A 26,442-nucleotide genomic window follows, 5' to 3' on the forward strand; every position below is an offset into this window, starting at 1 on the left:
CAAGTCCGATGATAACAAACTCTGCATAAATGAAAATATAGGACGTTCGATTTTCAATAACACCTTGTGAAACACGGATGTGCACCTACTTATACACACAATTTATTACACTACAATATTATGCTAGTACAATGAAAAAGCATGTTGGTGAGTTCTATCTGATCACAGCTGTCGATTGTGTTTGTTTACGCAAGACACTAATTCTGTACTGAAAATCGCGTATACAAAACCTGTGTAAATCACATTACGTCCAATCGCGCCCCGCCGACGCCAAACGTTTGACTTTGAGAATACCTCCGATGCTAACGTGTTGCTATTATTAAAAAATTGTTACTTTCCTACATTTAAGGTATACGTAGTATAGGATAATCATCATCTACCAGAATAAACACTACACGCTTCACGGAATTATCTGAGCAAAATTTAGTTCACGCAGTCTTTTATCTTGTCTTATTTATTGACGTTTGTTTCCACAAAACAGTAAAGAAGGCGATTCCACGGTCATGTTATCTACAAATATATCCGGATACAAAACTTCGTTCACTTTATATTTATAGATTACGTAGATGTTCTGTAAAACAATTTTAACAGGTCTATCTTATTTAGTGGAAAGCAATGGATTCAAGAGAGCCTTTGTATTGTTTTAGTACTGCAACGGCGGCGACTTGGCTGACTACCTTCAGACCAACAGGCTGCTCAGCGAGGGGACCATCAGGCTCTTCCTTCGACAGCTGGCTGAGGCCATGCGCGCCATACATGCTAAGGGGATCGTGCACCGCGACCTCAAGCCACAGAACATCTTACTCACACACAATGTGGCCCCGCCGCGCACCCCTCATCCTGCCGAAATGACACTCAAAATTGGTGAGTCTCTACTCGTTCATGTTAAACGTATTCATCTCAATGTTCTTATGTATTCAATAGTATCATGTTCACTACACTAATTCAGCACTGATGAGCACTGGCTTTTAAGACACCACATAGCCTTTTCTCTTTCACCTGCACCTGAATTAAAATAAACTAACTTGGCCCTTTCAGTTAGGTAGACAAATAATATTGTTTATAAATAAATTAAAATTAACATCAGTCTAGTAGACATATTGTTGTTCTGTCTCCATCGTTAACGCTAATGTTTAACTCGATTTATCTAATTCTAAAACTGGTTTATATAATTTCATATAAATGTGACAAAATTGCTTATCAACAACTATCAAAACAAATTATTCAACTAGAATACATTGATAACTGTTCATAAGTTACATTTATGTAACTGCATATACTTACACGTCCCAATGTGGCAATGAGTACTTGTATTATTATTATAGTGCTATTATGGTAATCAACCTTTTGGTTTATTAATGCAGTTTATGCAGTAATTATTAAATTAAGTAACTTTTCAGAGGAAGCATAAAAGTAAATGACGGGTTATGTTTGCCTGCGGATCCATAATAATATACCCACAGTGTTACTCCACATTTACATAATTTATGTATTTATCATGCGTTTCTTTCCGTGCAGCCGACTTCGGGTTTGCAAGGTTCCTCGAAGAAGGGAACATGGCGGTTACTCTCTGCGGCTCACCGATGTATATGGTAATCTATTCGAATTATTTATTTTTCACCTCAATAGAATACATTAAAATGTTCTATGTTTTTATTTGTATAAATGTTTTCGTACGCAGGCTCCTGAAGTAATAATGTCGCTGAAGTATGACGCCAAGGCGGACCTGTGGAGCTTAGGCACAATCGTGTATCAGTGTCTTACGGGAAAGGCCCCGTTTCAGGCTACCACACCACACGAACTAAAAGCGTTCTACGAAAACAGCGTAGACCTTCAACCCAAGTAAGTATATATCTGTAACTGTTGCTTTAATGTAAGTTAAAGTAGTAATAATAAAATATCTCTTTATCGAACTATTGACGTTTGTTCAAACCAAAATAGGTAACCGTGTTTTAAATACATACTACCTAAACCTATTTCGTAACTTTGCCTGAATGTCATTGCATAAATTATGGGCACAATGCTACGACAAATGTTTTGTTTAGTGTTTTAACATTACTTTTGCTTTATTTTATTATAATTTTATTGTCGTTGACATATCCTTGTATTAACATAATAATATCAAAAATGTTCAAGGAGGTTCAAGTTGACTCTTATCTTCTTGTCTTACGTGTAATTCTGGGTATTTATTTAAAAAACATTATGATTACCAAAATAAAATCTTATCAATCTGATCCAAGTTTTATGATCGAAATATGTATCTATGAATGAAACGATGTGTATTGTTTTTATTTGGAAAATTAGTATATGAGTAATCAATTTCAAGATGAATTTCATACTACATCCCGTTTATTTAAGCCATTATTCATGTTTTAGAACTGTTGCTTCAGTCTTTTTCAATTCACTTTTTTCAAACTATAATTATTCGGGTTTACAGTTCCTTTAATTTTATTAAGCGAATGTTCACTGTTCACAATGATAAAAAAAAATATTTCTTTCTAAGTTCCAAAGTACATACCTAATACCTTTTTAAAACCCTTTGAAATCAGAAGCATACTTATAGCCAAACATTTTCTACCAGCATATTCTGTCATTGTTTGTCACTCTGTATAAATTGTCCAAAACTTTGACAATCGCAAGTTTATAAATTGCACCCAAATAGACTGTAAGTTGTAAAGCATAAGTGTGACAATAGCGTGATGTGTTGTACTTGTAGGATGCCGTCTGGCACGAGCGCCGAGCTGTGCAGCCTGCTGATCGGGCTGCTGCGGCGCAGCCCGCGCGAGCGCATGCCGTTCGAGACCTTCTTCAACCACCCGTTCCTGCAGCGCCCGCGCTACACTTCAAGTGAGTCGCACTATCCCATTATCAACTTATTAACCACTTGAGTACATAAATAATATTATTCGCGAAAACGTTGTTTATCAATATTTTTCTTGCTTCGTCTGTCCCGGTTATTTATAACTATGTACAAATAAGTAATTCGCAATTTCATTATCACAGAGGTAGGTTTAAACAAATAGTAGAAAAACATCACCATTCAGTGACTGAATCTTGTACAAATACGTATTCGACCTAGTGAATCATTAGTTAGTGACACAAAGGCACACTCCATTGTATGCTGTTTCGAAACAAGGTATTATTGCGTTAAGTTACTGTCATTTGACACTAGTGAACTCATGTTTTCCCTTTTATTTTGACGCAAAATTGTGTTTTTGTAGAACACAAAAAAACACGACACATTTGAAGAACATAAAAAAACTACTACAGGTATTGTTTGCAAAGAGTCAAGAAAATGTCACCAACTGAGAACACACCTAGTTAAACTAACTTTGTATTACCTACTATCTGCCAAGTCAATTATGCACTCCCCATCCTGCGCAAGACATTTCTGTTCTAGGCATAGCTGCAGGAAAAGTCGTTAATAAAACCTGTTCAAGTACTACACCTATCGCCTACTTAGCAGTACCTACCAGGCCTTTCAAACGAAAGTCACTTATAACACTGACAGACATTTTGAATAATAAATATTTGCCACTCAACATTTACATAATATCTTTAACAAAAAGTGACAGTTTTTAAATATTGTTTAGGTTTGGAGTCGGATCTACCCGACATTATGGAGAGTGATCTTGAAGGCCGCGCTGATACTAATTATTTCCTAGAAGAGTCCTGGCAGAGTCAGGGTACTTATACAATTGAGCATTTTTAAATCGTCAAATATTTTTTGCATGGGGTGTGTTCAGGTTCAGGCTATGTTTGCAATGTACATACTGGCAATATTACCAACAGTTTCAACATTAAACTGTTGGTGACCTATATTCGGAAGCCCACAAGTTATCGTGTATGGCTTGCACGGCATGGCTTTATCATACTTATTTAAAATAGAGCGATCACCCTCCCGTCAAAATATGCTCTTATCCCAATGGCTAGTACAATCGGCACTACAGCTATCGGTATAATAAATATGACGCTTGGTGTTTTAGCATCCTATACTTTATTCATGAATCATTTAGCATTATCTGTGTAACTTTCTCTTCTTCGAATATGGTAAATAAAGTTTCAAAGGCTTTCTCAATTTGGTCTTGCCAACTACTTCCGTCTCAATAATGCAATTACTATAATTGTTAGAATTTTACCTCTTAAGACCAAAATTGAATAAGCCTTCTATTTTATTCGTTAACACGATCGTATTCATGTGTTCTGCGTGACGAGTGAAAATAATTCCATATGTTTTTCTTATTTCAATCAGTAATTTGATATTAACAGAATCGTACCAACCGGTGCAACCGTAGAAGCCGTCACACATGGCTTATAATAGAAAATTGTCAAAAGTAATACTTAGTGCAAGTGTCAAATTACTGGCTACCATTCCCCACTAATTAACGTTGTATTGGAAACACGTTTTCTACATTCTTTCTAAATTAACAAAACCATAAGTACTCTGTATTATCCACCCGTCTAACACTGTTAATTAGCGAGGCACTTTGATTCTTTTGTGACATCAACAAAAGTATCAGTGACGATTTAAGTGGAAAAGGAGTTGGAGTTTAATAACAGTATTTGACGCAACTCCAGCTGGCAACAGCGGCGGTAACGCGGCCGCGACGCAAGCGGCGGGCGCGCCCAACGCCGCGCGCGCCGCCGCCCCCGCCGCGCGCGCCGCCGCCCCTCAGCAGCACCACACAGCAGCGCATACGCAGCGCAAGGCACAGCCCACCTCTTCTGGTGAGACATCTTTCCCACCACTGCAACTCCTGTACAGCAAGGATCAGTCATTTAACCCAACCAATGGAGATCGAATTTAGTCCCGTGGAATTATTTACTATCTTGGAACCCATAACCGCAACGAATTAAACCATAAAAAATATAGAAGTTCGAAATATAATACCAACTTACGCAGGAGAAAAATTACTAAAAAGGTATTAAACCTAGTAGCATAAAGTTAGTTATGTTAAATTAGTGTTTACATTTTGTAATAATAAAATCACTAATAGACCAAGACACGAGACAAAGAGTTCGATAATTAAGACAGACGAGACCATAATAATCTAGTGTTTACCTTGATGTGCCGTATCGTCTGTACATAAGAGAAAATGTCACGTGAGTGACTAATATGCAAATGCGGAAGACATTATAAATTCAACCATGCACGTAAAAAACGCTCATTCGTTCATTGTCTACAAATCTCAGTTTCAGTATTTTTCATTTTCTCGATATTATGTTAAAAACGGCGAGGTTGTGGTGGCAGACAGAAAGAGAGCTGTTAAACTATGCACATCCTTTTTGGTTTTTAATGCAAGTTGAATCATCTACAAATTCTGTTTGAAATAGTCATATGACATTTGAAGGACACTCCTTAACATTGAATCATCATGTAGGTACCTAATCTGAATCTTTTTATAGCTAAATCATTCGTTTTATCAAAGTATAGCCCGCATACCATATACAGCTTATGCTATTGGTTTTGTTTTATAATTCTCTTCGTTAACGAAAAATACGAGTAGAGTAGGTATGTTGCACAATTTAACATTCATTAAGTTTAGTAATGTTGTATTCAAATATTATTTTGGAACTACATACATAATAATATACAATTACGAGAATAATGAATGATTTTCGCCTTAAAGTTATTATAATGATAAAGCAAGCAGATAAGATTTACATTAAAAGCTACTGATTACAAGATACTTAAGTCACGTCATCTTTTTTCGATATCAAATTATGATAAACAAAGGATTCTAATAATAAAATACATTTTATTGTGTAGGTAGGGTAAACGATATATTTGCTTTCACGTGAAAGTTTTTTTTTAATTCATAAAATAGAGCAAAAATATCGCTAACTATCTTACTAATATTATAAATGCGAAAGTTTGGATGTCTGGATGTTTGTTACTCTTTCACGCAAAAACTACTGAACGGATTTAGTTGAAACTTTACAGTATTATTGTTTATAAACCAGAATAACATATAGGCTATAATTATGATGATATGTGACAAACTAAATTTCACGCGGGAGAAGCCGTGGGCAAAAGCTAGTTCTCATAAAGGCCCAAAGGGTCATAAACCGAGAACAGTTAGCGATAGCTTTCAATAATAAATCATGCCGAGGGGGGGGGAAACACCAATTTGATAACACTCACTCATTTAACTTGCCCTTCAGAACCCAATGCGCTTTATCACTTTTATTATAACAATAAATCATCGCTTGTTCCGCAGTTTTTTTTTATAAATGTTCCATTAATGCATCTGATGGGTATTTAAAACAAGACGTTAGCTTATCTTATTGTGTGATAGAAATACACCTAAAGCGCACTCGTATTGTACCTACTACAGTATAATGTATGTGTTCATTAATATTAAAAGTATAGTATGTATTACAAAACAATATTTTTAAGAAAGCAGAGACTGTGCGTTGACAAAAAGGCAGTTAAACATTAAGATACATAATCATGATTTACGTAAAAATATCGAACATACATAATTATGACGTTAACACACTTACCCGCCTATTATTTCCTTATCTATTCAATTGTTTTAAAAATTACAATGTACCTAGTCAACGAAAATATCTATTTGACGTGGATTTAGCAATCTTGGTGCGTAGACATACTTTGCCATAAATGTATGACGCAATGTGTAATTAAACTTGAACATGAAAGCATGCACTAACTAAAAGTAGGTACCACAAAACTTGATTGAACCTACCTGAGACTTGAATTCGGGAGCACCGCCTGCATTGATGTAATTTGTGATAAACAAATTAATACTTTCTCTGTTGATCCCTCCAATGCTTGTGTTAGGTAGGATTGGATTAACCACAATATTCCAACTAGCTTTCCTTGAAACTTGAATCTTTATTCACAGTCCGACAACGGCACCGTTGGGCAATTGTCGTTTCTTGACAAGATGTAAGTAATAATTGTCAAAAACAAGAAGGTCTTGTCGGTGATTATAACCTACCACTACTTCCCCCCTGAGAACTGACGTCAGAAGAATCTCAATGAGGGCTATCGTTTTAGCGCTCACCAGTTAGCGCCACTGTAGAGTAAGGTCCTGTCAATCGCCAGGGGTGCCAACTGTTATGTATAAAAACGATAGCCCTCATTACACTTTACCTCACCCGCAGCCGAGTCGTCGGGCACGACATGGGCTGACGAAGAGCTGGGCGGTTTCGTGATGGTGGACGCGATGGGCAGCGGCTCGGCCGAGTGCTCGGGCGCGTCGTCGGGCTCCGAGGCGGCGCCGCGCCCGCGCTCGCTGGCGCTGGCCGCCGCGCCCGCGCCGCCGCCCGCCGCGCCGCAGCCCGCGCCGCCCGCCATGGACAACACGGCCTTGCAGTTTCGGGTGAGGCGAGATTTTTTTTTCTTTAAGGTTTGCACGTAGCCAGTGGCCAGTGTCAAGTTAAACATAGTCCAAAAAAGTATTTAGGTATGTTTATTTCCGTTGTCTGATACCCATAGTACAAGCTTTGCTTAGTTTCGGACTAGATGGCGCAGTGTAAAATGTCCAATGATATTTTTTTTATCTTTGACTTGTGATTTTAACTATCATTTCAAATATATTATGTAAATAATACGCTTAGAATATATGCTTCTACTTCAGCAATTTGTAACACAAATGTAGGTAAATTAATTTATTTGTAACAGTAGCCAATATTTTACATGCTTTTTCACAAGCTTAAAATCAGAGTGTTGTTTTATTGTGAATGTTCGGCACAATATTATCATGTATAACTTAATGTTAATCAAAATTATACCAACTTAATTCACAACCAATGTGTAATAATTGAATTAATTATTCACCGCCTGTTGTATTTTCGTTCTAATTGTTCATTAGCAACGCTCACAGTGTGTAACATTTAGTGACTAAACTAATTGTTCGCAGAATCCCATCAACATGGTATCCAATAACACTGTGCCGCGATCTCAGCCCATCGACGTCCGAACGAACAGTCGCAACGCGACCAACATTGGATCACTCTCACCACCTGTGAGTAACACCACTACTCCATTCATCGAATCATTCTTAAACAAATTAATGACATCAAACTAAAACATAAAGCAAAGAAGTCACTGATAACAAACACTTGGCGATAGATTTCCGCCGATAAAATTTCAGAAATTATTTAACGATGCTGACGTAAAATGCCCGAACATATTTTATGTACAAATCCATTTTATCAAAGTTATACTAATGTCTTATATTCGTTTCAATGCAATCGTTCGTTTCAGCCAAATGACGTCCACTGCTGGACAAAGGCCTCCCCCAAGGTTTCAATGCAATATCTGGTACTAATGTTTCTCAAGGTTTAATAATTTTGCTTTATCACAATCATTATCTTGACTTTCTAGGCAGTAAATGAATTAAAATTGATTTTATTTTCATTTAACATGTAGCGCGTGACTCGAGTATTTGATACTATAACATTATTAAATTACATAGCATAGAACTTCATTTTCGACTTAATGAGAATTCAATTTTTTTATCTAGCCTGAGTAACATACTATAATAGAACCAATAAGCAGTTTGTTACTCAATTAATGAAATAATTACAACAAAATCACATTCTTAATATCTTTTAATTTAGAAGTAGGCAATTAAGTAAATAAGCAATTAAATATGAGCCTGGTTGTGCGTAAATTTATTACAAAATTAATGAATAGAAAGTGATTTAAAAGCTTGTGTGAATACACAATTTTCAATTAGTTTATGTGGACGAGTCACGAAATTAAAACGTTAAGTCATTCGAGCCTAATGGCTTAGCGAATTTCGAGTTAAATAATACGAACAAGAGGCATAAACAATGTATTAGGCACAGAGCCGGTTATACCGCAACGTTATAAAAGTCGACCGTCGTGGGCTCCGGTTCAAGTCTTTCGGCTGAAAATTTGTTAAAGGCTAAGCCATACTCACGAAGGCTGTGAACCAGAGGCAAATACGCTTACGCTATGTTGCAGATACCAACAGAGCAGAAAAGTAGCGTAAAACGAACCTCGCGCACTTATTCGATTCATCGAAACGTCGATATACGTCGTAACATGTAAAACCTGATTGTTTCATCTGACATCTGTGTTGTACCATGTTTCTGTGCGAATAAATAAATGTTTTTATTTATTTACAATAGCGAGATGTAGTAACACTCAAATTGAATTATAGTTTTTTTTAATTAGTAGGGTGATTGCTACAGTTATTGGCCCTTTAAGAGCGTTGTGTAAGTTAACTTGTGTAAAATGTAACAAAAACTCGACTTTTGTTTACTTTTTATATTTTATTATGAGAAAACAATATTGCTGCTATTTAAGCTAGTACCTATTTGGTGTTATACGATAAGAATTACAATAATAATTTTAAAAATATCAGAGATCACATTAAATTTAGCTATTGGCCCCAAAATCACAGTAATTGGCTCCTAGAAGTACAGTTATTAGCCACCGAAAAAAACCCATAAAAATCACTGAAACTTCACGCTTTGTAATCCTAACTCATTTTGTCTTTCCTTAAGATTAGCTAAGAATTCGTCATCAGTATCACTCTTATCGATTTCTTCATCTATCTCATCATCGTCAGTACATTCAGTAACAATTGTGACAAAGATAACTGTCTCCTTCTTCTTCAGGAATATCTGTTGCACAAGATTTATGAAAGACACGGTGACATTCAGAGCATACTAAAAGTCTATTTTTATAAGCTTTTTACAAATATTACAGATTTGATTGGATACAGACAGATACATTATTCTTACTTTTTTATTTTAGCAGTTTTCTTTTCTTCAGCTTTCAGTTTTCTGTCCTCTCTTTTATGTTCTCTTTCAATTTTCCGTTACCTTTTTTCTTTCTCGAGGATTTCTTTTTCTTTAGCTTTTTCTTCGAGAATCCTCTGATGTTCTGGTTACGGTAACGGTTCATCTCGTCATTCTCGTTCGTCTACAAGTACCTATCTCATCTTCTTGGGTCCCAGTTTTAGGGTCTTTTGTCTCTCTTTCTTTATCTCTAGTTTGAAGTTCTCCTATTTCACTCAATGTTGATTCTTTCTCCCGACTTATAGCTTCAGGTTCATCTGTAACTTCCGCTTCCAATCCATTTTGCTTATAATAAATTAATAGTCCCACAAACGATAGAGAATAAAAAAAAAATTCATTGTTTTGCATTTCAGGTATTATTTGTTTTATTTTTTTAAACTGATTAAGTGTTTCTGTTCCAACTACTTATACCAACCTTAGTATACTGTGTTACCTACGGCATCTTGTAACAATCTAGGTAAAGTAAATCAATAAAAATAGTTATTGGCCGTGCATAAGTGTCAGTAATTGGCCCCCCGGCTAATTACTGATCCTAATAGGTTAGGACGTTAGTATTTTAATAGCAAATATTTAAGGGTTAAATTAACTTAATCTTGAATAAAAATACAATAAAAGTAAAATTTAATTATTGGCCACCCATGGCCAATAACTGAAATAAATTGAAACGTGGTATAGTTATTGGCCGGTCTAATTTTAAAGTTATTTTATTCCAAAACAAAGTAACTTAATCTATCTACATAAGCTACCATTTATCTCTTTACAAAAAAACAGTAAAATTACTATAACAAGCAAAAACAATTAAATTACGAACAATATTCATAAATATTTACCTTAAAATTTTGACAAGCATGCGGCTACTCGGACGACTCGTTGTCGAAAGAAAGCTTCTGCTGTTTAGAGTGCCATCTGTTCTTACTCTGACATACTACATTGGACAGCGTATTGCTCAGAGAAAGTATTTGTGTCTCTTTTCCACTCTTAATAACGTACATATGCTTGTTTATTTTTATTTTAGCCAAGGTGGCCAATAACTATGTACAGGCCAATTACTATAGCAATCACCCTACCTGATTTGATGATATTTCATGTAAACGGTAGACTCTCGCACTTTGCACAATTTTTATTCTTAACAGCTTATTTAGGAGTCTAGGTACTACATAGAAGTGTTCGGCCCATTGTCCTTTTTACCGTCGGGAAATGTATGAAGTTGTATACCCAATGGCCGAAATGGTCAAAAGGACAGAGACTACTCACTACAAGCCTGTGTGATCCATACCCAATGACATTTCATAAGTGCCACCAGTGGTCAAAATTGAAAATATTTTTGATTTTGACACGGAACAGCGAGTCATTATATAAGGTGTTATTTTTTGTACTGATCATACTTTACCAACGCATCTAATAAAATCATACAAATACAACCCAAGTGTTTTTAAAAAAAAATTCAGGCTAGTTTTCGAGTAAATCGACAAAGAATGTTTCGAAAAAAAAAAAAAAATTAATCATCCTTTGAGCGCGGTGAGTATTCGTTTGTACGCACTATCGTAGTAGCCGGCCGAGGGCAACGACCACTGCCACGTGCCGCGCCGCGTGAGTCGGCCATATTGATATCGCTGCCAGTCGCTCCGCGCCCACAGCCCGCGCCGAGCCGCCGATCGGCATGCGGGAGCGCAACAACATAAATAATCGTCCCAGTCCGTCCAATGCGCCCAAACGTATTGCAGTGTATGTGTGGTTTATTACAATGACGCGCTTGATCAATAACAAAACGCAGGTGAAATTATGTTTCGGGCACACTAACTGGCCGACGAGAAACATTGACGAGTCGAAAACCTTCATACCTTGCTTGTTTGGAGCCGCGCAGCGCTTCAGGGAGCGCAGCCGTATCCTGACTTGACGAGATTCCGTGCGCTTCGAGGACGAAGTTCTGGATTTCAATTTCAATCACCGGCACAGTGCTGGCGGTACCCAGATGCGAGCGCCGCAGACGGCGGCTTTTGCGTAAAAATACGGAATGCCTTATCAAGGAGTTGTTGCCAGAGGGCCACGACCGCGACCTAGTTCTATCGATGGTTATTGCGGAAGTCTACCTAGGTACATACCTACAGTGTGATTTGGACAGATGAGTGCTTGTTTACGCGAAAGGGACTTTTTCCGTAAAAAAGTTAGTGCGCGAATTGTGAATACAACATCCGACGTGGTGTCTAGTGAACAGCAAGCAAGTGTGCAGCCCGAAAGCATTACCTCAATTCGATCGTGGCTAGATTAGACAGTGCAAGACAGTGTTTACGTGAACATTCAACAAAGGCTTGACGTTCAAAATGTATTGTGATTAGTGTAATAATAACCTAGGAACTTTAAATAACAACATTCAAAATAGGTAAATGTGTGAATAAGTAAAATCAATGAATCTAAAGTGTGATGGCAAATCATAATTTAGGAATTAAAACCAGGAAAATTGATCAGTGAGTTTTATTTACAACATCTATTCATATTCAATATTAGGGTGCATTTCCACTGAAGCGAAGCGAAGTAGTAATAGGTATGTACCTATCAATTTTTTATTACGTCTCTAAATAAATTGCGTAGGCATTACGAAACCGTAGATAGGGGAGAGGGGGGCAGCTTTGAACAATTTTCATACTTTATTAAATATCTTCCAAATTTGAACGATTTCATTAATTTTTTCTTCCTAGATAGAGGTCATGGTTATCACACAACAAAATAATGATGTTCTTCTTAATTATTCATGAACGCTTATTAAGATATTTAGATTTTTGCACAGACCTGTAAACGTTCAAAACTGCCCCGTAGTCGGGGCAGCCTTGAACACGCCTGGGGCAGTTTTGAATTAGTATTTTTTTCAATGAAATAAAACTGAATATTTATGAATGTGTATTTTTAAAATAATTAATAAACAATATTTTAAATGATCAGTGTCATTTGGGATCAATTTAACATGTTTATTTTATTTTACATCACTCTGTACAAAGTAACACAAAACTTAGTGATATTATTTAAAAAAAAGTAAATATAAGATATATCAATTAACTAAATACTAATAAACTTTCTGTTTAATGACACATCAAAGACAAAACTGCATAATTTAAAAAATATCAATCAACTACTAAAACTAGCTTTTGCCCGGACTTCACCCAGCTTGAAATTTTATCTGTCACAGTAAAGCAATCTGCTTATTTTTTATGTAAAAACCTTCTACGAAGTATTAGAAAACTTAAGGTTTCATAATACCACTTAAAAAAGAAAATTTATAAAGTTCAAAGGTGCCCCAACCATTTCGTTCAAAGCTGCCCCATGGGTATATTTCCAGAAAAAAACATAAATTTAATAACGGAACATACTTTTATATCGCAATTTCTTATCAAATCTTCATTGAAACTATTTAAACTTCCATATAGTAAACAAACCACTCACTATTTTATAAAACTACGTCCACAAAATCCTTAGAACCAAAATAAAAAAGTGCGAAATTGGCAGTCAAAAACAAAAAACCACTTTTGCCGGTTAACCTACAGTTAGATATTAAAAATGAGATGTGACGGCTATGCGCATCAGTGCTGGCAATATAAATTATGATTTATACCATTGTAGCCTAAACCAGTGATTTTTAAATTCATTTGTTCTAAGCTGCCCCTGTCCAAAGCTGCCCCCCTCTCCCCTATTGAATTCCAATTTCTATCCTTTTTTAAATTTCTAGTTTAACGCGGATGATTCGCCTCGGTTCGTTGGAAAAGTCCCCCGCTATTACACTAATGAAAATACACTTATTTACCTACTTATGTAGCTAGATTTTGTTTCTCCCAGCGCGTAGTACCTATTAACATGACGTAACATCGTACATACTCACGAGTGATAATTTTTGGTAACGTAGGTTTAGTGTAATCTAACCTTTATGTGTGTGAACGTTGAATGAATGCGCGCGGCCATTGTTCGTACTCGTATGAATGAAATGAGTAAAGAAAGAGAGAGAGGCAGTGAGTGAAGACAGGATGGTTGTAAAAATAATATCTTTTTTTTGTTAGGAAAAGTAAAAACAAAAACTAGCCTGAATTTTTTTTTAAAAACACTTGGGTTGTATTTGTATGATTTTATTAGATGCATTGGTAAAGTATGATCAGTACAAAAAATAACACCTTATATATCCTAGACATTAGTTCTTCTCGCCCCAACATGGCCCAAGCTAATGGTTGCGTCGGTACACAGGTGCCGTTCACAATGGGCACGCCGCGCTCCTCCCGCCGCCGCAGCAGCAACTCGGGTAGCTCACCGCCACCTTCCTTGTGGCAGGTGTCGCCCACCAACGCCAGCCCGCTGCGACGATCAGGTCAGTCTCACTAAGAAAATACTTAGGCTACAAAAATCAAAATCAAAATCAAAAATTTCATATTAAACTGGAAAAGCAGCTAGCCGCCTCCGCGGTTAACCGCTAGTGCGTAAGAGCTTAGGATAGCTGGATAGATTTTACTCACGCCGGCTTCACAGCTGGGATCAATCTCACTAAGGCGGTTTCATACGAAAGTCCCCCGCGCGGGTGCCCGCGACGGAGCACTTTGTATGAAACCGCACGGGTGCCCGCTTAACGCAGTTTCTGCCCTAAGAAGCTCCTGCTTTACACACTCGATTTTCAAAGCTGGTATCGGTCTCACTATGGAACCCTTTAAAGTATGCACATGCGGAGCCTGTAACTAGGCCCACTTGAATTTTTCGTTTCAATGAATAAATGGATGCGAATACATTTTATTTTCATGTAAAAACATTAATTTATTTTCTAAAATAACTATGATAACAACTCTAGTCATTTAATAATCCCATCACTTGTTATTATTTACATTAAAATCGATCTGTTATTTCTCGAATATTGTTTAAGGCCGGGTAACAGAGAAAATGGCGAAAATGAGGTTTTCATTTTTCATTTTTGAGGTACTAAACAGTAAAATAAAAGGCTAAGATTTTTTTTGGGCATAGTTGAGGATATTTTCTAGGGCTATTAACGGATGGAAACACGATTTGATGAAGTTGACTCGATAGAATAAATTCCCAAAGTTACCTCTATTCGTTTTCTAATTATGGTTTTATTTTTAAAATAAGCGATTTGAGATTCTGAATCTTTTACTAAACTAAAGTTCAGAAATAACTTGAGGGCTTTTAACGGATGAAATTTTTATATTGCGTCTTATTTAGTTACTATGTTAAAAAATGTGGAAAAAATCGCCCATGACGGCTTGGACAATCTCAATCAGTCGCGCGGTGGCGCTTACGGAGGACGGACGCGTGCCAGTTTTTTGGCCGTGACAGTTCTCGATTTGTCAATATTTTTGACAATGATGACTTTGATGAGTCACAGTATAATAATACCAGTGTTACTGGAGAAAGCTAAAATTTTTGATAATTAAGAATTCTGAATTTTGTCTACCTATTGAAATTTAAATCGTTGGCATCCTTTTAAACTAAGACTCTACTCATGATACATTCCTCAAATATGAGACAAAACCAATGAGTTAAAATTACATTTTAATAGTAACTTACCTACATACAATCGTCTTCACTCTTTAGAAGAGCACACTGACACAAATAAATAATAAAAAATTAGGTCAGTGGGTCAAATATAGGGGCAGCTGCACGTCACTGAAAGACGATTCTGTTTACTCGGCATCTGGGCTGGAGAACATGAATCCTTGCTTACAGATGCAGATGTAAAAAGAGTTATAATTGGACAAATTTTACATGAAATGTTTAACAGAACTCAGTTAAAAGACACATACATGGAATACCAATAAGGTTGCGGAGGGAAAGCTACCTATTATAAACTAGCGGCCGCCCGCGACTTCGTTCGCGTGGACCTCGTTTTACCCCCGTTAGATATGATGTTTTACCTCATTTTACCCATGTTGATAGATGGCGTTTCACGGTTTCCCCCGAATGAATATTTACGAACGTCATACCGTAGTTTGTCCAGTGCTGTAGATTTTAACCAATGACGATAGATGGCGCTTTTAGACACGTCTTATTTATTTATTGAAATTTATTTGCCACATATCGTCATAATGTTAATCTGGGTTATAAACAATAATACTGTAAAGTTTCAACAAAATCCGTTCAGTAGTTTTTGCGTGAAAGAGTAACAAACATCCAGACATCATGACATCCAGACATCCAAACTTTCGCCTTTATAATATTAGTAGGATATTTCACAATCCAAACTAATATTTACTATTTAATAGCATTTACTTACAGTAAATATTAGTTTGGATCGTGAAATATTTAAAATAAAAAAAAGAATAAAACAAAATAGGGTTTCAAATTACCTATCTATAATCTAATATTATAAAGAGGTAAAGTTTGTGTGTTTGTATATTTGTTAAATTGTAAGGGGTAATCTCGGGATCTACTGAACTGATTTTAAAAAATCTTTCACCAATAGAAAGCCTCATTATATCTGAGTGTAATAGGTTATATAAAAACCAAAAAATTCCACGCGGGCAAAGCGGCGGGCGGAAAGCTAGTTTATTTATAATTATGTAAGAGCATAATTATTAAAGTCGAAGTCAAACATTCTTTATTTGTGTGAACCTATATTAACGAGAGATTACAAGAGATTACAAGGCGTAAAATATTTCAAGAAAAAAATTAAAAACTATTATAAAGCTAAATTTTGCTCTCATGGAGCCTTTACCTACTCTGACAAATTAAGACTTAGAGAAGAAACTAATAATAAAACTATTTAACTGTCCTGCAATGAAAAGCTTGATCGGGTACAACACCTCAAGTTATTTCAGAGCTTGATTTCATTAAAAGACTCCGAATATCAAATCGCTTATGTATCTAAAGTCAAACGATTCTGAAATGTCAAGTGGACTAATGAATAACCCATTAAGATAGTAGCGCCTTCCTGTCAATGACATACCTGGAACGATAGAGTTTTGAACAACTAATAAAAATGCTTTGTCCTAAATGACTGACGGATATCGTAGAGACCTGAAAGTTGGAAGGTGTGTTCTTTTTATGACGTAGGCATCTCATAAGAAAAGATTTTCCGAAATGGGGTCATGAAATGAAGGGGGTGAAAAAAGGGGGCAAAGTTTGTATGGGACAAAGTGATTCCTTGGTTCAATCTACTTGAAATTTAGTTTAACAATACCTTAATATAATTCATGAAAGACGTGTGGAACGGGTAGAAAGTAATTTTGGCAGTCATTTTCTTCGAAGTTGATATCAATACTACTTAGTGCCTTTGATTTAATTACTTTTTATTTTTACAAGTGTTTGAAAACTCCATTTCAGATTGTGTTCAATGTCAAGTGAAATCTCAAATTGAAATGTCTCAATCTCAATGAGGAGACTCTGTATTTATTCCTAGAATTCCCCAAACACCGTCAAATTACCCTTTCGAATTCAAGACAGTGCAGTTTCCCATCAGTCTGCTTCTTAATAACTATAAACAAAGCTCAAAGTCAAACTCTAGGGACCTCTGCTTAAACTCCCATGAGTGCACAGAGGTACGCAGGTAACCGCGTGTTATGCTCATAGCAATTTTCGATAGGTACAGAACCCCGTACATACGTCATACATATTATAGAAAGAAAACACCCAGACCAATACAAACAAATATGTTTCTGCAATTTTAGTATGATATTTTTATTTATTAATAAACAAAGAGACTGAACAAAATTGATGCGTACCTATACTGATTAATGTTATTAACCATGTGGTTTGCATGTGCAAAGCTTCGTGAATTGCAACAACTATAATTAAATTTATTATCCAAGCTCTAAATAATCGCTACTAAGAGTAACTTATCATAAAAAAAAAATCCAATCGCTCAAGCTCCCAAGGGCCTACCGATAGGTCGGGTGACGTAATCTTGAAATTCTTTAAGCCGGCGCAGAACTTCCAGAAGTTCGGGCGACGCCACGGCCACTTTGAACCGTGTTTACTTCTGCAGTTATATTTATTCGATTCTAGAATATATTCCCAAAAAGTCTGAAAGGTGTTTTAATTTGTATCACTTGGATATGATTTCTATTAGAAAGTACTGTGAGTGTGACGCTTGAAGGGAAGGAAGTCAACCTAACCTAACCAACTGCGTATTTCTATACTGTGTAGCTGGAAATTGTGGCGGGAGCTCTTTGACGCGCTGTTTTCGGCGAAGAATTGCGCGCGCAGATTTTGACAGCGCAAAATACCTACTTTAGAAGAAATACCAAGCCTTAATATCTTTGTAATCTACTAAATAGTTATTATGTTAATTAGCGACAGCCACACGCTCATTTAATTTCCTATTCGCGTTTGAAAAGTTGGTTCGATATTAATCTTTTGTACAAACTAAAATAGTCTTTATAACCAGCGAAGTCACTGAGACTTGCTTTTTATTAACAGTTTTAATTAAAAATAATTGAGATAACAATCAATAACACGGTTGTCTTAATCCATATCTACAACAATTCATTCAGCGCTGTGACTGTTGTTAGTTTAAACGAACTTTTAGCCAGCCGCACTTTGGGTACGTTTTCGCACGGATGTATAATCCGAATATAGTCTATGGGAGTGATGCCAAATTTGTCATTGGAGCATCGGACTCATTCATGTGTACAACAAGCACATTTCAAGTTCACACATATTTAGATGGTTCGACCTTGATACAACTTTAAAATTAATTATTAACAAGACAAAAGTTCCGAAACTCAGATAATATTGTATGCGATAATATTGTGTATTGTTTAATCTAACTAAAAATATAAATAAACTCGACTTTCAAGGAGGTTATTAACCACGCTCTAGTGCGCAAAGGCAAAAAAGCCATCGCGCTCGCTGACGCTAAAGCTCCCATCACACGAAAACGTACCCTATGTGCGTACAACTGAAGGGTCGCATTGACGCGTAGGCTCCTCGCCGCCAGTGTCGCTGACGCTGAAGGCCAGCAGCGAGGGCGCGGGCGGCGGCGGCTCGCCCAAGCGCGGCGTGGCGCTGCCCGACGCGCTGCTGCGCGGCCTCAAGCTGCACCAGCCCGAGCCGCCCGTCTACATCCCCAACCTGCAGGAGGAGACCATCCTGGCGGTGAGTACTGATGTTGAAAGCAGGGTTCGAAAATATCCTTATGATATACACTCGGCTTCAAATAAATCGCACCTCCCGCAACAAGCACTTTTCAAAAGTATGCATCCTCACTTCCCACCAACATTGGTACCATTTGAAAGCCTAGTTCTAAGCTTAATTTCATTAAAGGAAAGGCTTTTACCCCAAAAATGTGTCTTTAGAAGGATCCAGAGTCACTTCTTCAAAAAATAGGTAGTTACGCTTGAGCCAACTTTTATGGCTATAAAACTGTTAAGTTGGGATTAATCGCTATCCATCTGTTAAAGAAGACACGTGAGGTCATTATTTGGTTTTATAACCATAAAAATTGGTCTAATTGATCCCACAGGTGAGCCCAAAGTGAGGTCATTTTTACCCGACTACGGCAAAGCCAAAGGAGGGTTATGATTTTGACAGGCTATGTATGTATGTATGTATGTATGTATGTATGTTCATGTGTTCCCTCGTAACTTCTAAACTACTTATCAGAATTCGACAAATGACATATCATTAGAAGCGTCTTAAATGTCCGCTGGTTATAGGCTATATGGGGTTTCACAAAATCTAATGTGAATAAACATACAGAGTTAAAAAATAAAGTTAAGATAAATATGCCGTGTTTGGTATCATTTGAAAGCGCTTTACTTGTACATTTTGAATATATATATATTACTAGCATTTGCTTGTGACTTTACCTGTATTCAAGGGCTGATTGCATAAAATTCACATCTTTTCGTTCATAGCTTCTTTACTACTTATTAGTTCATCAATTTAATTTTTGTTAATATTATGCGCCACAAATACACTTTAACACCAAAATAGTACAAATAATAAATAAAAAGTAAAAAAACTAAAACCCAACTACGACAAAAAACGACGCTGAAAAAGTATAAAACAAGATTTTCAGAATACTGAACTGAACAAACTTGCTATTGTAGTTGCATAGTAATTTTCATGTTTGGAAAGGCGTAGTCACACGTTACATATACCTACCTACCGTAGCACTTTGACAACGTGTGACTACGCCTTTCCAAACATGAAAATTACTATGCAACTACATTAGCAAGTTTGTTCAGTTCAGTATTCTGAAAATCTTGTTTTATACTTTTTCAGCGTCGTTTTTTGTCGTAGTTGGGTTTTAGTTTTTTTTTCAAGTCACATTTATCGTATATGTTAATCATTTATTAAGAAATTAAATGTGTTTTTCTTTAAGGATATTTATTGGGCTTTCAAATAACACCAATATTGTTGGGGCACCATGATTATGTCAGAAGAAAATCTTTAAAGTTCGCGTCGCGGAAGGTGCGATTTATTTGACGTTGAGTATATATCCGATATAATTATATAATAATGATTTTTCTGATAAATATCATAAATATCGGATATTTTCGAACCCTGGTTGAAAGTAACAATGCAATGTCAATGCAAAGTAACATCAATGCTGGCGCTTATATGCCTGGGCCCCGATTGCATTCAATATTTTCAACTGCAACGCGACTGGATGACGAACGGACATCAACTGTTATGACAAATTTTAATCTGTATCACGGTGTCATTTTGACAGCTAGTTCAAACGAATTTTAAGGTAAACGGAGCGCAATTACACCTTTGAGTAAAAGCTGACAGAAAGCTACTTTTTCTTACATGCAAGTCAAACGTTTCACGAACATTTGCTGTGTTTAGTTTAAAACTAAGGTGCTCGGAATTTTAATGAAAAGTGATTAAATACATTATTTAGTCTTTGTTTACGCGTGAATTTTACCGCGATTCCGAATTTCACATTAGCTGGAATGAAAATGGAGTGTGACTGGAGTGTACACAGGAGATGAAACGCAAACGAATTGGAGACATTACAAATTAGCGCAATCGGGGCGCTGGCCGCCATTTGTCGCTGATATGCCAGAATGCCGCTGCGTATGCGGTTCGTAGCCAGTGGCGCTGATGCTGTAGGCTAGTAATAATACCGGCGCTCACATCCCTCGCTGGCAATGTCGCTGACACTTTAGGCCGGCTACAATGCTGCCGCTTACGTTGTTTGTAGCCTAAGACGCTGACACCAATGGCAAGCTTTAAAAATATAATAAGGTTCTGTATGTTGTCGACAGTCTTAATACTTGTGATTATGCGTGATTTACATGTACCTATCTAAAGCCCTACAATCTCTGTTGCGTAATTCAGTAACAACGTAAGACGCATGTATCAAGATAATCTTTACATGTGATTAATTAGTAAAAATAATTGTTATCTCTTGATGAAATGCTAAAAAGTATTTTATGTCGCAGGAGGAGCACAGCAAGGTGTTCTCGCAGCTGAACTTCGTGCTGATGCTGGCCGAGCTGCTGGCCGACCTGGCCGTGTCGTGCGGCGCGCCCATCGCCGCGCTCATGGACGCCTCCGACGGTCAGCATATTATGTATTACCACAGAATAATAATAAGTACTACGTACAGAAGTTTTACTTCGCGAAGGTATTTAAAAAAATGTATGCTCAATGTCATTAACAATATGGTGTAATTTAGCTTGTCTCAAGAGTCAAGCAAGTTTGTCAGAAGTTTTGTTGACAAACGTCGGTGATCGGTACTGCGCCGAAGCTATAGGGCTGACTTCGGTAAAATGATGTGACGTGAGGTGCCAATCTGCAGAAAATGGCGGAGGAAATACATGATTTAGCATGAATTATCATGAATTATATTAACTACTTATTTACCTCTCAGTGTCTTGAGGCAACTTAAAAAAGTACATTCTGTGTTTTTATTATTATTTAGGCAGTTAAATACTGCACAGTATTTAGTACACCATTTTCTTTATTTTTTTCCATCATACACAAGAATACGCGTGCGTGAGTCAATGTTCGCTCGTATGTGAGGCCTTGTCGAATAGTACTCTTGTAGGGGGCAATCGTGCGTGTTTTGTTTTCGATGTAAACTCGCGGAGATGAACAGGCCTGGTATTACTAGCGGCCGCCCGCGACTTCGTACGCGTGGATCCCGTTTTACCCCCTTCATCTATCTTACGCGGTTTAGATTTTTTCATACAAATGTTTTTTCCCGCTAACTCCCGTTCCCGTGGGAATTTTGCAATATCCTGTTGTAACTAAGCTTTAAGTTTACTAAGGTACCTGCATGCCAAATTTCAAGCTTCTAACTTAAGCGGTTTAGATTTTTCATACAAAAGGATTTTCCCGCTAATTCCTGTTCCCGTGGGAATTCCTAAGTATACTATAACCTGCCCAGGAGTATGAAGAATAATTGTACCATGTTTCGTTAAAATCCGTCGAGTAGTTTTTGTTTCTATAAGGAACATACAGACGGACAGACAGACAGACAAAAATTTTACTGATTGCATTTTTGGCATCAGTATCGATCACTAATCACCCCCTGATAGTTATTTTGAAAATATATTTCATGTACAGAATTGACCTCTCTACAGATTTATTATAAGTATAGATTACACACCTGGATGCGAGCGGCGCAGGACCGGTCTTTGTGGAAATCCTTGGGGGAGGCCTTTCTCCAGCAGTGGACGTCTTTCGGCTGAAACGAACGAACGAACACAACTAGCTTTTGCCAGCGGCTTCACCCGCGTGATATTTAGTTTGTCACAGATCGTCATAAATTATAGCCTATATGTTATTCTAGGTTATAAACAATAATACCTACTGTAAAGTTTCATCAAAATCCGTTCAGTAGTTTTTGCGTGAAAGAGTAACAAACATCACAATCCAAACTTTCGCATTGATAAAATTAGTAGGATAGTAGGAAGTAGGATATTCTTCGCTAACATGAGCAATGAGCATATTACATACCATTCATGTTACATATTAACCCTCAATCGCTCAATGGTAATTTTACAGTACCATAATTAAAGAACTTTGTTGCCTCATGCTAAAGATCAAAAACAATGAAATATTTTAACTATAGTCTTTTTCACGTAAGATGATCCGTATGACACTTCAAGGTTATCCACATTACGCATACTACATATGCAGAATATTTTTGAAAAAATATTTGTATTTTATTAGCAATATAATAAAAAAAAATTAACTACTTGTCTTGAAATATATAGTAAAATCTGAGTCTATTGATTATATTTTAATTAAATACGATGTAAAAATATTTTTTATTTAATGTACGCAATGTGTGAAACGGAATAGATTTAGTGCTGGGGTATTTCTTGTATAATAAAATCGATTATTTCCGCGGTTCATTAATCGATTGCAGTGAATACTTAGTTATTAAAAACATCACAAAAATCAACTATATTTTTCGATTATTGACTTTAATAAACGCATTGAAAATAAATTAATAGTTTTTAATTTAAAGAAACAGAACCAATACTTTTTGGGAATCGTTTTTTTGAACACGAACCATGAAATTTGAATATTATCAATAAAAAATTGTTACAATAATATTTGTAATTAAAAAAAACATGTTTTTGTTAAATAACACCTATACAAAATATTTCTCTAAAAGTAGGTTTTACTAACTCTTCGAAAAAAATCGATAGATAAATCGCTATGGTTTAGTTATGTGACATCTCTAAATCTTTCAAACTCGAAACGTCATACGGATCATCTTAGGTGAAAAAGACTATGGCTTATCCGATTAAGGGTTAGACCGCGACAGAATCGTATGCGTTTAATACAATTCCTAGTCATTCATTCACGTCATTGTGCACCGAGTGGTGGTGTCTTGACTTAAAGCTCCATGACTCCAGGTAGGGCTTTTAAACATTACTAAGGTCCATTTGAAAGCATATTGAAAAAAAAAAACTTTGTGACATTAGTATAGGCGGCACACACATCATCATTCTTGAAATGACGCACTAAAGACTAGCATGATGATTGACTGTCACCACTACGTTATCGACTTATAGAGCGGTAACTGAAAAAACTTACAAATAAAGAGCTTGCCAAATTGCCGTCCGCCCTCGCCCAGCGCGTTCTTACGTCAAAGTCGCTGTTTATGCTGATGTTTAGTTTTACGCCATCATTATATTGAACGAATACTATTATGAAACTAGCATCCATTGCGCCATGGAAATGACTGCAAATAGAGCGTGGGTAGTAAGAGTAGGCGCACACCGTTGATTTTTCGTCGGCCGATAGTTTAGTCGGACAGTTGATCAGTATGGGCATGTATGGGAGTGCGCACACTACGCCGATTCGATTTGGCCGATTCTTCATACAAATTAAAATCGGGCACAACTATCGGCCAACTAAAAATCAATGGTGTGCGCCTACTCTTAGGCTTGATTTCCTCCTACGCTGACGTCGGTCGCGTACATCGGTCGAGCGTATGAATAAACACAATGTTCTATGAATCACCGCACTGCAACGCCGTCGTCAGCGGCAGATGATTACATAGAACTAGTGTGTAATCGTGCGCGCCGCTGACGTCGGTCACTGATGTCAGCCTAAAAGGAAATCAAGCCTTAGTATGGGAAAACTTTCGGCACTCCACTCTTATGACCTATATGTTTTCTAGACAAAGAAAGGTAGAGTTATTAAATGTACCAAGTTGAAGATACAGTGTTGTTTGAAGTGTTTTCTATCTATTTATAATTTGTACGCACTACTATACAGCTACTATATCCTAGTACCCGTAAGATAAGTTTTATTCTTCTTCTTTTCGTGTCGACAACAAACCTATACAGTGTCAGCCCAAAACTCCACCACAAGAGTGGCGCTGTCAGCAGCATACATCAGATCCTAGATATTGCGTTATAAAATGTCCAAATTAATTTATTTTTATTTATGTGTTGCTGCAGAGCGCTGCAACGAGAGCGTTCGCCTGGGGCTGCTGGTGCAGGCCATGCAGGCGCTGGCGGCCGGCCTGCGCCTCGCCGCCGCGCACTACCGCAGCCGCACGCTGCAGCCCACGCCGCAAGTGCGCAACGGTCAGTAGCACAGGGATCCAGGCTGGGGCTGCTGGTGCAGGCCATGCAGGCGCGCGCACTACCGCAGCCGCACGCTGCAGCCCACGCCGCAAGTGCGCAACGGTCAGTAGCATAGGGATCCAGGCTGGGGCTGCTGGTGCAGGCCATGCAGGCGCGCGCACTACCGCAGCCGCACGCTGCAGCCCACGCCGCAAGTGCGCAACGGTCAGTAGCATAGGGATCCAGGCTGGGGCTGCTGGTGCAGGCCATGCAGGCGCGCGCACTACCGCAGCCGCACGCTGCAGCCCACGCCGCAAGTGCGCAACGGTCAGTAGCATAGGGATCCAGGCTGGGGCTGCTGGTGCAGGCCATGCAGGCGCGCGCACTACCGCAGCCGCACGCTGCAGCCCACGCCGCAAGTGCGCAACGGTCAGTAGCATAGGGATCCAGGCTGGGGCTGCTGGTGCAGGCCATGCAGGCGCGCGCACTACCGCAGCCGCACGCTGCAGCCCACGCCGCAAGTGCGCAACGGTCAGTAGCATAGGGATCCAGGCTGGGGCTGCTGGTGCAGGCCATGCAGGCGCGCGCACTACCGCAGCCGCACGCTGCAGCCCACGCCGCAAGTGCGCAACGGTCAGTAGCATAGGGATCCAGGCTGGGGCTGCTGGTGCAGGCCATGCAGGCGCGCGCACTACCGCAGCCGCACGCTGCAGCCCACGCCGCAAGTGCGCAACGGTCAGTAGCATAGGGATCCAGGCTGGGGCTGCTGGTGCAGTTAATCACTAATATCCTTCACTCAATTACTTAGGGCCCTCGCCCACGGCTACTAACGCGCGTTAGTCGCATTTGCAACGCACTACAGAAGTGATGCCAACGCGATACTAACGCGCTACAGCAGCGCGACTGCACCGCTACAAAAAGTCGCCGTTGGCGAGGGCCCATAATCACTCACCCACTCACTCAATCACCAACTTACAGTTGTACAACACTGAACCGTCCCAGCTATGACATTGTCAGGAGGGGACAACCATATAATTAAGACATTTACAGAAGGACGCTACTATCTATACAGGGTTTATTAGTTCTGGCTTTTGTCACTTGGATGTTTCAGAATCGATTCATTAAACTCACAAATTCTTATGACTGTCGTTGTAAAAAGTTATATTATTGTCACATCTAGATACTGTGCTGTTATGTATGAATGAATGTTTCTTTTTATTTGCAGTTGTGTCAGTGATGAACGGCAAATACAAATGCATCGTCAACGAATCGAGAAGGCTCCATGAAGCGGGCGTCACCCCTGCCGTCTGTGATAAAATTCTTTACGAGCACGCCATTGAACTGGTAAGATTTGTGCAAATTATACATAAAATAACAGTGTGATAAGTTGATAAGATCCACCTCTAGAGTTGCAAATTAGTAGCTTTTCGATAAATAATTTCCAGATCTATAAATAATAACTCAACTTGTTAAATTATCTATCTGTTTTAAACACCCGCACCAGAGTTGGGTTCACTTCGTTGTCTTAAAAAGATGAGATTTCGTGCTGAAACACGTCAAAAGGACATTTTTAAGCCATTGTGTCGGTCCGATTATGTCAGACGCCTACGACCGTTTATCCTGCTATTAGGGTTGTCACCTAGACTGTCTGAAAAAGATGAGATTTCAT

At 38.0% G+C, this 26,442-nt stretch overlaps 1 protein-coding gene across 4 annotated transcripts in view; it reads left to right on the plus strand.

The window, feature by feature from the left end:
• Nucleotides 1-26,442, plus strand: part of LOC135075204 (serine/threonine-protein kinase unc-51) — a 45,204-nt gene that overhangs the window by 16,488 nt on the left and 2,274 nt on the right. The window contains exons 1-13 of one of the 4 annotated variants that reach the window (XM_063969572.1): nt 38-147; nt 648-864; nt 1,519-1,592; nt 1,682-1,842; nt 2,717-2,847; nt 4,579-4,728; nt 7,132-7,349; nt 7,890-7,994; nt 14,029-14,149; nt 18,707-18,879; nt 21,180-21,297; nt 24,666-24,794; nt 25,999-26,117. In XM_063969572.1, coding sequence (XP_063825642.1) covers nt 142-147; nt 648-864; nt 1,519-1,592; nt 1,682-1,842; nt 2,717-2,847; nt 4,579-4,728; nt 7,132-7,349; nt 7,890-7,994; nt 14,029-14,149; nt 18,707-18,879; nt 21,180-21,297; nt 24,666-24,794; nt 25,999-26,117 — 1,722 coding nt within the window. In that variant the 5' untranslated portion in view covers nt 38-141. Of the gene's footprint in view, nt 1-37; nt 148-647; nt 865-1,518; nt 1,593-1,681; nt 1,843-2,716; nt 2,848-4,578; nt 4,729-7,131; nt 7,350-7,889; nt 7,995-14,028; nt 14,150-18,706; nt 18,880-21,179; nt 21,298-24,665; nt 24,795-25,998; nt 26,118-26,442 lie in introns of those variants that run through there. The other 3 variants (XM_063969568.1, XM_063969570.1, XM_063969571.1) reach the window with 3 other exon arrangements.

This window comes from Ostrinia nubilalis, chromosome 10 (genome assembly GCF_963855985.1).
Source record: "Ostrinia nubilalis chromosome 10, ilOstNubi1.1, whole genome shotgun sequence".
Lineage (NCBI taxonomy): Eukaryota > Metazoa > Arthropoda > Insecta > Lepidoptera > Crambidae > Ostrinia > Ostrinia nubilalis.